The 15,838-nt window shown below is 45.5% G+C and overlaps 1 protein-coding gene across 1 annotated transcript in view; it reads right to left on the bottom strand.

Moving 5' to 3' along the window:
• The window catches only part of TNS1 (tensin 1), a 141,288-nt gene that overhangs the window by 18,256 nt on the left and 107,194 nt on the right, over positions 1-15,838 (bottom strand). Inside the window, exons 15-17 of the mRNA XM_044669432.1 lie at positions 13,751-13,790; positions 6,884-7,080; positions 650-1,629 (exon numbers count right to left, since the gene is read on the bottom strand). Coding sequence (XP_044525367.1) covers positions 650-1,629; positions 6,884-7,080; positions 13,751-13,790 — 1,217 coding nt within the window. The remainder of the gene's footprint in view (positions 1-649; positions 1,630-6,883; positions 7,081-13,750; positions 13,791-15,838) is intronic.

A 15,838-nucleotide genomic window follows, 5' to 3' on the forward strand; every position in this document is an offset into this window, starting at 1 on the left:
CTGGAGAGTGGGTTCTAAGGGTGGCTGCCGGGTTCTAGATCTAGACGGGTCTGGATTGCTGAGTTTAGAGGATAATGTCTAAGTAGGATGGGGCGCTAACTGCAAAAGAGCATTAAATCTTAACACTCAAAGCATCATCGCCCTTGTTCTCATACTATTTTTTTTTCTTTTTTTTTTTAAACCCTTAACTTCTGTGTATTGGATCCTAGGAAGAGTGGTAAGGGTGGGCAAAGGGGGTCAAGTGACTTGCCCAGGGTCACACAGCTGGGAAGTGTCTGAGGCCAGATTTGAACCTAGGACCTCCCATCTCTAGGCCTGACTCTCAATCCACTGAGCTACCCAGCTGCCCCCGTTCTCATACTATTTTGAGTGATGAGATTATGACGACGGTTCTTTAATGTTTAAAACCCTCCCCACGTCCAAGGGCCCCCCAATCCTAGGAGGTCAGGAGGAAGGAAGGTAACATCTTCTCTGCTGCACAGAGGATCGCACCAAGCCTAGAAAAGGGAAGTCATTTTCTCCCGGAGGAAGTTCAAGCCGAGCCAAGATTTGAATACAGGTCTCGGGAGGACTCCTACCTCCTGCGAGCAGACACGGGAAAGCAGAGGGAGTTAGAGGAGATGCTGAGCTTAGGGCGAAGGCTACCCACCTGGCATGGAGAACTTGGAAAAGTCGGGCAGCGTGTGGGAGAAGGAGACCATGCTGCCGCCGCTGGGGCTGGACATGCCGCTGGAGATGGGCGACGACGACACTTTTCCATTGACGGTGGCATAGTTGGGAAGGCTGCCTGCCCGGTCCCCGGCCGACATCCTCCGCTTCTCCGGCAGGGCTGGGGTGGGGCTGCCTTGCCGGAAAGCCGCCGAGTCGGGGGACGAGGAGGTGGGACTGCTGAGCCCGGGGTAGTAGGCTGGGGAGACCGGGAAGGAGGGGGTGGAGGGAGCCTGGTAGCCTGAGGCGCTGCTCTGGCGGGACAGAGCGGGCCTCCTGTCCTCTGGGGTGGAATAGCCACCATAGGCCGCGTGCCTGTCCATGCTGGGGCTGCCCGGGACCGCAGGGCCGGCCCCTCCCAGGCCTGCCCCATGGCGGCTCAGGCTGGGACTTCCTGGAGTGGTGACGGAATTGCTGTGGACAGCACCAGTGGGGTGACGGCCCAGGCTAGGGCTTCCAGGGGAGGCAGCCACATGGCTCTGGGGGCCGGCGATCGCATTGCCATGGAGGCCGGCCACCGCGTTCCCATGGGGACCGGAGACCTGGCGGCGGCTCAGCCCGGGACTGCCCAGGGAAGAGGCCGCCATGCCAGGGTTGACCGCCCGCCGACCAAAGCCCGGACTAGGAGGAGTATTGGTCCCCACCGTCCGGTGGAGGGTCTGAGGGCTCCCGGGCAAGGCGTGGACACCGGCCACAGAGAACTGAGACTGAGCCCGGCTGTCTGGAGAATAGTAGTCAGGGCTCCGGTGGCCACTGCCGGTGGACGGCACCGTGGGGGAGGCGTTCTGGTAACTGCTCTGGGCAGAAGAGGAAGGCTGGCCCAGGCTGCCCGAGTGGAAGCTCGCATCCGCCACAGGCTGGGTGGGAGTCCTGGGGCCTAGGCCACTGCTCTCTGCCGATGGGAAACTCCCCACGGATGTGCTAGGGAGAAAAGACACAGATTCCAGAGTACAGCAGTCAGTCACACATACCTTAACACGGAAGGCACTCAGCTCGAGCCCCCAGGCACCACCCATGGCCATGGCCAACAAGTCTCTGCCAACCAAGCAAAACGGATTCTAGTGTCTCCCTCTGGACACCGTGGAGCGGTCAACACTCCCCCATTCTTTTCCTTTTAGAGGAATCAGGGTCACATCCCAGCTTCCCTGGCTGTAAAATGACGTTGAGAGCCTAGCCATGGCCTACTAGCATTGGAAAGGGCCTTGGGAATGCTCTGGTCCAACCCTCTCATTTCCTAGAAGAAGAAACTTGGGGTTCAGAGAGATGAAAGATCTCACCCAAGGTCATCCAGCTAGTTAGACTAACTCTATCTGCTGATAGAATTGAAGTCCTTTTCTTCATTCAGAATTGGAGAAGAACAGATGGGCCGTGTCACAGAAAAGGGGCTCTTCTCAAGGGGTCTTATCTAGGGAGAAAGGGCTTCGGTGACCCTTAATGTAGTCTACTGTGACAAAACTTCCATACCATAGACTAGTGTCAAGACCAAGGACCATAATTTCTTATCTATAGCAAGTTCATTGAACAATAAGAGAAAAAAAACACCATGTTGCTATGGGATAGGAGAAGAGAGTGACTGATAATGGTCCAAACTAATGGCAATAATTAAAGGAATAGAGTGAGGAGAATACATGGCTATCATGCTAATATTAAGAAGAAATGACCCCTTAAAAATGAAACTATGTGAAAGAAAGCTGTCATGGCATAGCACGCCATATGCCTATGTTGTTGTTTACAGTAGGAGGGGCTGGACCATGACTAGAGTCCCCCCAGTGGATCCAGACACCTTCCATGATATTCAAAAGTAGGAAGCAGAATCAGTCATTACTAATAAATGAATGAATACATATTTATTAAGCACTTATTATGAGCTAAGAACTGGGGAAACAAAAAATTGAACGAATTAATTCCTACTCTTTTTAGGAGCCTGTATTCGAATAGAAGAGATGATACAGATTTGGGAGTAGCAATTAAGGGAAACTACTAGTTTTGATCTGGAAAGTCACAGGAATGGTAAATGGAGCTTAGGGAGAAGACTAGTCACTTCCTTTCCAAGTGCAATGGCAGTAAGTGATTTGATTGTGGTTCCAGATCTGGAAATTAGGCCAGTACTTATTATGTTACTGAACACCACAGAATTAGATGATTGGGGCATTTTGAGTTGAAATGAACCTCGGTGATCATTTCTTCCAATACTCTTATTTTCTCTGAACTTCAATTTTCTGATCTGTAAAATGGGTTGCTGTAAGAACCAAATGATGTAAACTTATATAAAGATGCTTTGTAAACTTTAATACACATTATATTCACCCAAGCCCTTTGTCTCTGTGTGCTTCTTTCCCTGCTTTGGACCAGTATTAGAGACTCTTCTATGAGCTTTCTTCTTAGACTTTTTTTAAACCCTTACCTTCTGTTAGTATTAATTCTATGACTAAAGAGTGGTAAAGGCTAGTCAGTGGGGGTTAAAAGTGACTTGTCCAGAATTAAACAGCTAGAAAGGGTCTGAGGACACATTTGAACCCAGGACCTCCTGTCTCTAGATCTGGTTCTCTATTCACTGACCCACCTAGCTGCCCCCTCCCTAGATACTTGGATTTAGTAGCCGATGAAATCTGATTCAACCTAGCTTAGCTTAGATTGGAGATTGGGTTATTCCTCTCCAAAAAGGATTCTTTCTTTAAATCCCTATTGATTACCCTTAAACACCAGCATCCTTCATTCCCATTCAAATCATGTTCAATCATCTAAAGTTTGGGGTGTTTTTAAAGCAACAACTATTGGGGTACACCAAAGTCTGAAGAAATGGGCCATGAATGGAAAGTGTAGCATGTATGGTTGACGAAAGTTTTTGGAGCTACCTATGGGAGGGGAAGTCATTACATAAGAGAGGCATGCCATAAGCATGAAGTTACAGGACACACAATCTCAAGCCAGGAAGAGGCCCTCATCTCTGGCTCCCAACACAGGCGATGTTTGGCCAGGGTGGATTCCCCCAGGGAGGACTTTATTCGTTAAACATGGCTTTCAGCCTCATCCAGAGGTCAAACTGGTCCGTGCCAGAAACCAAGGATTCTCAGCCAGGTGGAGATATTTCATCAAGGCAAGAGCAAGTGAGTAGGGGTAAGAAGAGAGCTTCTGAAGGATTTATCGTGCTTCGGCCAGGGCAACCTGCCTGGTCAGAGCCAGAATTATCAAATGTTAGGGCCAGATGGGGCCTTAGAGATCATCCATTGAGTTCAATATTTTTCTTTTACAGATGAAGAAAGAAGCAGAGGGCTCTCTGGAATTGTCTGAAGTCACACAGCTATTGAGTAGTTTCTGACCGTAGACCCAATGCTCTTTCCATCACATATATTTCTAGCTCAGTGTAGAGTTGGCTTGGGATGCTACCATTCTGGGAGTGGTAGAATATAAAGATGGGGGGAGGCTAGAATGGAGACACTTTCTCTATATATGTAATAATACAATATATAAGTAATATATATTATCTATAATAATCTATAATAATAAGTAATTATTTCTTCCCTTTGTATATGTAAAGGAATTAAAGGAATATATATATATATACATGTATATATATATATATTCCTTGTCTTCCTTCTTCTTTTACAGCTAAGGCACAATCAGGAGCAACAGAAGAGAGAGGATGGGGAGGGGATGTATTTCACATTGGTATAAGGAATAATTTCCTGATGGACTGACCAATGGCAATATTTAAAAAATTGCACCATCCCTGCCCTCAAAAAGTTTGCATTCTATAAAGAGTCCATTATGCACTCTCACCTAACAAGGATGGCTGTCCCAAAGTAGAATGCTTGCCTCAAAAAAGGGAGGGAGGCAGAGACCTGCCACTGAGAGTCTTCGAAGGAATGCCAGAGGAACATTTGCCAAGGTTGTGGTTGAGCTGACTCCTGCTTGGGTACAATTTGAATCTGTTGACCTCTGAGGCCCCCTCCAACTCCGAAGTTCTATGATTTTGTAACCTCAGAAAGGTCTTCCCAGCCCGTGTTTCCAGAATTCCTCGAATCCTCAGACTAATTGCATCTGATCATCCTGGATGGGACCCAAGGAGGTCTGTTCTTCCTGGCTCTGCCTTTCCTCTAGCCCTACTCATCTGAGAGAGAGCTACCAGAAGGGAGAGAGAGCCAAGACAGGAGGGGCTGGGCTGGCCTGGCCTGGCCTGGAGGACACCCTTCAGGAAGGAGCTGCTGCAACTCCCATGCTCTTGAGTGATCCCTGCCCCACTAACTCCCGCCCAAGGAATTTCCAGTTGGCCAGAAGAAAACACAGAGAAGGAGGTGGCTAGAGAGCTTGTCCCAGATTCATACTGGAGCCCCTTGAGGGTTGAGGGGTGGAGTGGGGTAGGTGTGGGAGGAAGGTTAAAGGCATTAGTGATTCAGTGACAGAATTATTCATTTATGGGGGATCCCAGCCAGTGGAGGAATTAACCTTGTCTGGTATAAAAGGCCCTCCACAGTGGGTCCCCAATCTTCCCAGCTTCATCTCCTACACTCTAACCCAACCACTCTCATACTTAACTCTTTCCCCATCTTACCAAATCTACTCTCCATGTGGGAACGACCTTTCCTCCACTCCTTTCTAACAATCCAAAGCCTAGTCTTCCTCCAGGGCCCAGACCAATCCAAAGCATTTTGGTGTCGTGGCTTTGGAGTCAAAGGTCCTGGATTCAGACCCAACACGGCTATGTCCTATCTTTTTGACTTTGAACAAGTTACTAACCACTCAGTTGCTCATCTTTAAAATGAGGGGGCTGAACGAGATGCCTTCTAAGGTCTCTTCCAACTCTTCTTCCATGAAATATTCCCTGACTATAACAAATGGAAGAAATGGAACCTAGACTGGGGAAATACAGAAGTTGTCAGCCACCTAAGATGCAAATGGGAAAAGGAGGTATGGATGGGAGGAACAATGGGTACAGCTTTAGTATGACTTTTCATAAATGTAAGAATGTTTAATGCCAAAAAATTCTACCCTCTGTGGCTTACAGGTATTTCAGTTATAATAAGCCAAATCAAGGAAGTCAGCATGACTTAGTGAACAGAGGGCTGACTTGGGAGTCCAGAAAGACTCAAGTTCAAATCCCGGACTTTTTAATAATATTAGCTAAGTGCTCAAAGATAAGGGACTTAATTTCTCAGCAACCCAAGCCACTCTCTGAATGCTGGACAAAAAAAAAAGAAGAGAGAAGAGAAGGAGAAAAAAAGAAGAGAGAAAATCATGATTTTTGTCCTAGTGGGAGGGAATTATCACATCTGGGATTCACAGGTCAAGAGCTAAAAGAGGGGAGGGGGGTCAAATCATATGTGTTGCAGTAAAGTCACAAAATTTCCACTGTCAAGAAACACACAAGGGATGCAATCTCTAAACCTCCTCTAAAGCATACAAAAGCCTATTCAGTGGTTTATTATTTATGCAACTCATATGGCATAAATAATATAATACAATCACCACATAGCAGATTAAAAATAAGGAGAGAGAGAGATGGATTCTCACCCTTTTCTGGGTGATCCCAAGGAGTCAGCACACACCAATTATAGGATGCAAACATGCTCTCTACAATCTGGGTCCAACCTCCTTCAGAGCAGCCCTCTCACCTGCTACTCTTCTTCCTAAAGCCTGGGACCAGCCAGCCTGGGATACTTTCACTCACTCCCTTCCCTGGGATGTCCATCCATCCCCTCCAGTTACCCAAACCCTGATCCTTCCTCAGCACCTAGCTCAAGTCTCCCCTCCTCCTTTAAGAGGAATCCAGAGGCCACTCATGCCCACCATGATTTCTCTTCTCCTCTTTATCTCATCTATATCACTCTTTTAGCACCCTATACACGGCCTTAGAAGGTGACTCAAAGATTTCATGGATTTTTGCCTCATATCCTAGTCAATGAGAAAGCTGGTGAAGGTAGGGAAATTGCCTTGGATCTTCGACAGGGTCTGGTATCACTCAGGATCCTAAGAGGGGCTCAATAAATGCTTCTTAGTTGACTAAAGCAGAAGGTACAGTGAATCCGACATGATTCAATTATCTGTCCCCCTCTAGACACAGTAAAGGCTCTCTAGTCCCTCTCCCAGGGCTCCACCAACTAGATGTCCACCTACCCTCTACTCTCTACGCCCCTACTAGTTCCACAGCTACCTTACATCCCAACTGACCCCATACCTGTCCGTGCCAAGGAGGGGACTGCTGGTTGAAATGGGGCTTGGTGGGGCAAACGAGTTGCCCAGAGTTCCATTCCTCAGGGGTGTCTCAGGACCATAAGTCTGGATAGTCAGGATAGTTGGGCTCTTGGGCTCAGCATCCTGGGTTCGGGGTCCAGCCACTGCTGTTCGAGCCACAGACTCAACATAGCTCCTGGGCTCTGCAAAAGAGAAAGGAATGCCATTAAGCTGAGTAGGTGGCAAAGGAGATTAGACGGGGCCCTAGAGTTAAAGGTACCTCACCTAGCCTCCTCTACTTTACCTCTGGTGAATATAAACAAATGGGGACAAAGAATTAGACAGAGATCTTTACAAAACCCCAAACTGAAAAGTGGGTTATTAAACCTTCCTTGGGTCATCTGCCTGCCCCAAATCCCTCCCCCTTAATTTAGGAAATCTAGGCAACTCAGACAAGAAATAGACTCTTCCTGTTCCCATCCTATTTAATTGATGGCTTCAAGAAATCCAGTTTAATGACCATTTAGTTAAGTATTTGCTATATATAAGGCACTGAACTGGTCCTTGAGGAAGGTACAAAATTTAGTTAAAACCCAACCCCGGCCTTCTAGGTTTTATAGTCTAGAATACAAGGGATACACATTTAATGACACACAAAAATACATGCCAAATGCACTGGGCCATGTCCATTAACCAACTTTCTGCGGACTATTCTTGAGGAAAAGAAAGGCCAATAAGTGGGGAGGGGGGCTTCCAGAGGCATGAGTGAGCCTTGGGCACACATATTCCCTACACATATACCCCCCCCCCCACCATACTCCTCTTCAACAAAGGCACTGAGTACAATGGTAGGACAGAGGACCCCAGGTTTAGAGATACCAATGCCATAATTATTCTTGCTTTGCCTGCAGTTTAATAAATATTTAGGTTAAGAAAAAAATAAACAAATTAGAGTGGAGCAAATTGTTGCATGAAACTCCAGGGTAGGAAAGAGTTTACAGATTAGAGAGACTTTTACAGGCTGAGTAGGAATTTAACATGCAAATGGAAGACCAGATAGTCCCAGCACAGGAACAGGGAGGACAAAGGATCCCAACTGGGGCGAGTGTTTGGCATGTTCAGGAGACAGAAACAGATGCACTTATTAGAGGAGAGAGGAGTAAAAGTCTAGAAATGGAAGGTGGAAAGGCAAGGCAGCTCCAGATTATAAAGGGCCTTAAATGCCCACCAAAGAAGCTCATGCCTTATTCATTAGGGAATAGAGAATCGTGGAAGATTTTTGAGCAGAGGAGTGTCGGGTCCAGATCTAGGAATAAGGAAGCTCCGTTTAGTAATGGGAGAGAGAATGGTCAGGGAAAGAGAGAAAGCGGAGCTGAGAAGGCCTCTTAGGAGGTGACAGCAGGAGTCCAGGGGGGCGGTAATGAGTCCTGGCTGGTGACCACTATGGTGGTAGCAGGAGGACTAGAAGGAGAAGGACACAAGAGACAGGGGGCAGGAGACTATAACATCCCATAAGTGAATGGCCCCACGTGAAAGCATGAGAGATATCCTTCTGAAATTCCCAGAACATATGTTCACCACAGGCCTTTTCTTCTTCTTTCTAGCCTACACTTCCTATCCCTTGCAGCCCCTCTGGCTCTTTCTCTCCATGTTTTCCATGTCCCTCCTTGGTGATAAAGCCCAGAAGGGAACACAGGTGAGGCCAAGGCTTGAACAATTCTGGACATCGAATTCAACAACAAAGATGTATTAAGTACAAACTGTGTACCAGGTGGTATGCGGATACCAGAGATGCAAAGGAAAAAAGAGGGCATGTTCTTTTCCCTCTAGGAGCCATGTGTACCACCATGGACAGTTTTCCCTTCACTGGCAGTGGTACAGGTCGCCCGTGGTGCCCCCTAACTCCTCAGGGAACTATGAAATCCAGACCCATCCCAGAGGTCCTTAAAGGCACACCATCTCTCAGGGATTCCTCCAGAAACCTAAATCAGGGAAACCCATTTCCAAGAGAAGCAAACTCAAAGGATGATGGAAAGGAGGACAATCTTGTACTGGTCTTTCTATCGATCTTATATCAGACACAATCTAATTTGTGGAATTCATCCCAGACAATGAAGAGAAAAGGATCATATTGTTCCAGATGCTGAAGCTAGAAGGAAAAATGGTGGCCATCTAGTCCAACCCCTTCATTAAACAGATAAAGAAACTGGACCCAAAGAAAGAAATGAGTTTATACAAGATCATATCAGTAGTCAGCGGCAAGACCGAGATTCGAATCCAGGTCTTCTGACGTCAAAGTCAGTGCCCTTTTCCTCCATCAAACCTTGAATGCTATGGGCCTCTTCCAGTCTACCAAACGCTCCCGGAACGTGACTCCCCAAACCTCCTTCTGAAAGGAGGTGAAATGAATCCCTCCTCCTTACCAACAGTGAACGTCAGACAGCTGGACGAGCTGGCCAAGGTCATGGCCCTGACCTTAAGTCCTTGGCACAATCCGTGGTGCCGTCTCCAAATTGCAACAAAGCCATCTCCATGGCTCTAAGGCATCCAGACCAGTGCCAGGCCACCCTTCTCCATCACAATCCCCCACCCTCCAATTCCCACACCAGCTCACCAACAGTCCTGAGACATCTACAAAGGACCCAGGAGGCTCAGAACCTCTCACTCTGGAGGAGAAGCAGGAGAGACCCCTTCCAGCTGGAGCTTCGGAACAAAGGTCAACCACAACGCTGACCAACCCAGACCAGCCAGCCGGTCAGCAGGAGCCTCAAAGCAGAGAGTCCAGCCCTCCCCATCTCCTCCCCCAACCTCCTCCTCTTCATGGTGTTCTGAGACATTGTGATAAAATGATTTACCCAGCCCCTCCCGGTGCCACTATCTGAAGCTTGCTCACGCTCCCACTTCATGTGAAGTGGAAAGATAGGTGAGCCAGTAGTTGAGTCAGGGTCCCAGTCCCCTCCAATCTGCCATCTGGATGCATCTTGGGGACCCCTGCAGCTCACCCCTCCTATATGTGTCGTCTCCTCGTAGTAGAATACAGTCTCTGTGAGAGCAGGTTCTGTTTCCTTTTATTCTTACAGCCCTTACCATGACACTTGGCAAATATAAGAGCTTAATAAATATTGGGGCTTTTAAAATTATTATTCATTTACTCACTAGCCGTACGTGACTAACACATCTATCTGGATCTGATAAAAGGTATCAGTAGCATAATCTCCGGGGTGAGTGGTTCAAACTCTCTGTAAAATGGGGATAATACCAACCATTCCTTTCTTCAAATGAAGACATTTCCCTTCACCCAGCAGAACTGTTTATGAAACGTTTCTGAAAGTTCTTTATCAACTAGGAAGTGGTCCACAAGTGAAAAGTATTATTCTTGCAAGTGTTATGAGAGAAGGTCCCAGAAAGACAAAGAGAAGGAGGGAACAACTATGAGCTTAGCATTGTGCTAAATCCTTTTCAAAGGTCTCATTTTATCACTAAAGAGATCACAAGCACAATGTCTAAGCATCAGGAAGACCAAGGAGTTTTACCTGCAGCAAGAAGGAGAGTGGGCTTCATTTAAGGAGTAGAACAAGCCTTAATTTATAGTCAAAAGACTTAGATTCAAATCCTAAGGCTGCTACTGATTCCATGACTTTAGACAAAACAACTCAACCTCTGTGGATCTCAGTCTCCTCATCCATAAAATGAAAGAATTGGTTTAGATGTTCGGTAAATTGACTTCTAGCCCTGAGCCCTATGATCTATGACCTATGAGCCACAATCAGAGAGGCATGCTTAGAAAAAGATAAACCAGGCAAGTCACTTTGCCCATTCTTCGGCAAATGTAGAGGATCATGAGCCTTCCACAGTTGATTCTATAGCTTGCCTCAGATGTCAGTGAAATGGAGTGAGCCTTGGATCCAAAGTCAGCCAACCTCTGCTCAAATCTGCTACTTATTCTATTTATAATCTTGGGCAAATTGTTTTTCTCTCAAAGGTCTAAATTTCCTTCCATATAAAAATTAAAGGATTGGCTAGATGATCTCAAAGTCCCATTTCAGTTCTAAATTCCATGACCTTTACAAATGTTATTTTCCACCTTTAAATTCCTTTTGTGACCAGCCCCAAGGGGCAGGCAAGAGTGTGTTATGTTAGGGGTAGGGCAAGTTGAGGAAGGAGGCTTGTATATGGGGCTGGGCTCCTCATTCTGAACATTCCAAGAAGATGGACAAGACCCAAGTGACTGATCTGGCTCCCCAGAGCCCAGCCTGGCTGATAAGTCTTCAAGTCAAGGAGGTGATTCTAACATATGATGACTGGTATTGCCTGCCCTGCCCTCCTTCAGCTCTGGGGACCAATCAGGGCTTAGGTTAGCAACTTAAGGAATGTTTTCCAGCTCAGAAAAGGATCTCTGCCTGGCAAGAGGAGTTTACACTCAGAGAGAAGTGGAGGGGGGTTGGGGGTTGGAGAAGGAAGGAAGGAAGGAAGGAAGGAAGGAAGGAAGGAAGGAAGGAAGGAAGGAGAAGTAAAGAAAGGAAGATCTCATGGACTCAGAGAGCAATAAAATGTTTCAGCTGAAAGAGCTCACTGAGTCCAACTCTCATCAGCTCAGAGTAACTCACCTATTCATTAGCTAATCAAGAATGTAGCCCTAGGTATGGGAAATACAAAAGAAACTAGGCACCCAGAAAGGTCTCATCAGCAAGAATTCCAGAGGGCGTGTTTGCAAACAACTTCAGGAATCTAGGACAGAGAGTGACCCTTGGAATATCAAATGAAACTGCCCTACCTTCCAACTTAAATCATCCCAATTGAGAATCTAATCCATTCTTAAAGACCTTAAATCCTCTGGTCACCTATTATATTATCTCACTCTTGGGAAGTTCTTCCTCAGGTCTAACTGTGTTCCTATGGATACAGCCAAAGTCCAAACTTGGTTTCTGTTCTCCATAGAAAATAAAGGTCCCCATCTCTACTATCCCCACTACTATAACTATAACCATGTCCACCACCACCACTTCTCCTAGCTGAATAATTCCAAATCTGTTAAAATTTTTTTCACAACACTTTGTCTTTAATTTCTTCATCTTTGCTCTAGGATGGAAAGCATGGAAAGTCCTTCAGTAGTGTGACAACCAATCAGTCAATAAACATTTATTAAACACCTACTATTTGTCAAGGTACTGTGCTAAGCACTAAAAGGGGGGGGGTGGGAGAGGCAAGAGGCAATCTCTGTCCTTGAAGGAGCTGACAAGCTGAACCCCACGTTTGAAAATAGATAGACCACATCCTGGTCTTTATGTCTTCCTTCAGGCATCCCCATCCATTCATAGAATTCATAGAAGGAGTCTTAGAGCTCATCTGGGTAAAATCCTAAGTACAATTTTACATTTGGTAAAAACCGAGACCTTGCGAGATAAAGTGTCCTGTCTAATGTCCTAGAATTTCTAAGAAGCAAATCAGGGCTGAAATCAAGTCTTCTGATTTTAAGTCATGCCATTCAGAGGAAGTTAGATGCAGGCTTGCAAGAGACATCAGAACAGTGAGTTCAACACCTTTATTTTATTTTTTTTAACCCTTACCTTCCATCTTAAACAATACTAAATATTGGTTCTAAGGCAGAAGAGCAGTAAGGGCTAGGCAATGGGGGTTAAATGACTTACCCAGCCAGGAAGTGTCTGAGGCCACATTTGAACCCAGGACTTCCTATCTCTAGGCCTGGTTCTCTCTACATCCACTGAGCCACCTACCTACCTCCTCAACCCCTTTACTTTAGAGATGAGGAAACTGAGGCCCAGACTTGACCAAGTCACATACATTAGAAGTAGAATTTGAACCCAAGACCTCTGATCTCAGAGTCAATGCTGTTTTCACTGTAACATGTTGTCTCCCTTTTTTTCTTCTTTCATGCAACATTTATCAAATGTCTACTCTGTAAAAGGCACTGTGAACAAAAAGAAATCAGATTAACTCCTACACTGAAATTCCAGCATATGGTGCCCAGAATAAGGAAATACACTAGATCGGTGGTATCAAGCTAAAAAAGAAACGGAGGCCACTAAACTGTATATAAGGATGCCTGTGAGCACAAATTGACTTAGAAAACCTTCAGTATCTATATCCATAAAATGAGGGTGTTGGGTGGACCTTTCTGTGGCAGATAGCCTGGGAAGGAGTCAAATGGCCCCTTGCCTTACAAGAATCCTACATTAAGCAAAGTAACCCTAGGAAGGCTGAAAACCATTCCACAGCAAAGACCTCCAAGCTCACCTACCCACCTAAAGAAAACCCCCCACAGATGGGAAGTCTGACATCATCCACAGCTAGAAAGACCCCAGACCAATAGCACAGCCTCCCCTTCTCACAAACACACAGTAGCAGGGAAGGAGGTGAGATGGGCTGTTCAAAGTTCTCCAAAGAAGTTTATTTAGAGGGAAACTATAAATGTTTGTTGAATGATTCTGCCAGGTCAGCATCTGTGTCCAAGTCACGGGGGAGAGATAAAGGACTCGATGAATTCCTAGCTCCTGACCTATAGCTCCGCTCCTCACCCTAGCTCTCCTCCTTCCCCCACCCTCTACTCAGAGAGCCCAAACATGCTGGGCTGCTGGCTAATCTAGCCCCAGTGGCCTCCTGGGCATTCTTGCTGGAGATTCCTCCGCTCAGTCTATTTAAGTTAGGCCAGGGAGGCAGCTGTCCTTGGAGCAGCCCAAGTGGAGGACTAGGACTAATGCGTGTGCTGGCATCTGAAGCACATGAACTTTGGCTCCAGGGCTCTGCTTATTCTCAACTCCCCTCCCAACTCAGCTGCCCCTGCCGGGAACCAGTCTTCAACCTCTGGCATTTGGGAAAGAGTTAGCGTGACAGAGAGCTCCCTCTCCTCTGCCTCAGCAGAGGGGTGGAGGGAGAAGGAATCAGAGGAGGGTCTTTTGTAACATCAGAAAGAGGCTTGGGGCTTGTGGCCTGCCTGTCCTTCCCTGGCTCTCATGGCATTATGGTAGGGAAACACATCTATCCATCCATCCATCCATCTATCCCTTCATGCATCTATCTATCTATCTATCTATCTATCTATCTATCTATCTATCTGTCTGTCTGTCTCTGTCTGTCTCTCTGTCTATCTATTTATCAATCTATCTATCTAATCTCTCTATCTATCCATCTATCTATCCATCCATCTATCCATCTATCCATCTATCTATCCATCCATCTATCTATCCATCCATCTATCCATCCATCCATCTATCTATTTATTCATCTATTCATCTATTTATCTATCAATCCATCTATCTAATCTCTTTATATCTATCTCTATGCATGTCAGTCTCCATTGCTATCCATCTGCTATCTATCTAGCTATCTAGGTATTTTTCTATCTAGTCTATATCTATCTATCTCTCTATCTATCTGTCTGTCTATCTATCTATCTATCTATCTATCTATCTATTTATCTATCTATCTCTCTATCTGTCTGTCTGTCTGTCTATCTGTCCATCTGTCTATCTATCCATCCATTCATCTATCTATTTATCTATCTATCTAGCCATCCATCTATCTAATCTCTTTATATCTATCTCTATGCATGTCAGTCTCCACTGCTATCCATCTGCTATCTATTTAGCTATCTAGGTATTTTTCTATCTATTCCATATCTATCTATCTATCTATCTATCTATCTATCTATCTATCTATCTATCTATCTGCATGTCAGTCTTTATTGCTATCCATCTCTCTGTCTATCTACCTACGTATCTATCTACCTACCTATCTATTCATCTTTCTAGGCATCTAAGTATCTATTAATCTATCCTGATATATACATACACACACAGTAATTTAGGGTTGGGACAAGGAAGTCAGAAAGACCTGGTTTCAAATCTTCTCCTAGATACTCAATATCTTAGTGATCCTAGTTTCTCTAATTCTCTGGACCTCAGTTTTCTCATCTATAAAATAAAGGAGTTTGCCACTTGAGTGGTCCTTCTCTAGTAACAAAAGTCATGGGGGAGGAGCTGAGCTCTCTAAGCCCACCTCCCCACTGCCATAGGAGGTCCAAATGATGTATTGTCAAGCCAATCAGAAGACATGCCTACTTATAAAAGACCTTTCATTCCCTTGGACCTCTGTCTTTGGGGCAAATGGAGATGCACCATTGACCTGTCCTGATTACTTGCCCCTATTAATAAATGATATATTATACTCAGAAAAATAAAATATGATAAGAGAGTTTGGCTTGATAATTTCTAGAGTTTTCTTTGACTCTAATATGATATTATAATGCAGGAAGCAACTTCCTCCCGCAGTCCAAGTCTCAACTGCTTAGGAATGAAGAACCATTTATAGTATCATAAAATTTAGAGCTGAAAAGGTTATCAATTCCAACCCATCCCATTTTACTGATGAGGCAACTGAGGCACTGACAGGGTAAACCACTTGCCCAAGGTCACCCAGGTAGATGGTGGTGGAGCCAGGATATGAATGCACATCCTTTACTCTATATTCAGCTTCCTTTCACTGGGCACACTCAGGACAGAATTAAGTGCACAGAAGACCTCTAGTACAAGGTAGGTACTTAATAAATATTTCTTGACTGACTGACAGGAGTCAGGAGATCTAAGTTTTTACTGTCCTGTCACTGATGATGATGATAATTATTCCTCACAGTCCTATAGCACTTCCCACCTTACAAAGTATTTTCCTCATCCATGACACCTTATCTCCCATTTCCATGTCTTTTCACTGACTGTTCCTTTGTGGCTGGAATGCCCTCCCTCCTAACCTCTTATGATTCCTAGTTTTTCAAGGCTCTACTCAAGTGGCATCTTAAAAATGTGACCTTCTGGTTGTCCCTATATCCCAGATACTTGAGCCTTTCTCTCACCTCTAATTATTTTGTAGAAAGGAAGGAAGGAAGGGAGGGAGGGAGGGAAGGAGGGAGGGAGGAAGGAAGGAAGGAAGGAAGGAAGGAAGGAAG

This window comes from Gracilinanus agilis, chromosome 3 (genome assembly GCF_016433145.1).
Source record: "Gracilinanus agilis isolate LMUSP501 chromosome 3, AgileGrace, whole genome shotgun sequence".
Lineage (NCBI taxonomy): Eukaryota > Metazoa > Chordata > Mammalia > Didelphimorphia > Didelphidae > Gracilinanus > Gracilinanus agilis.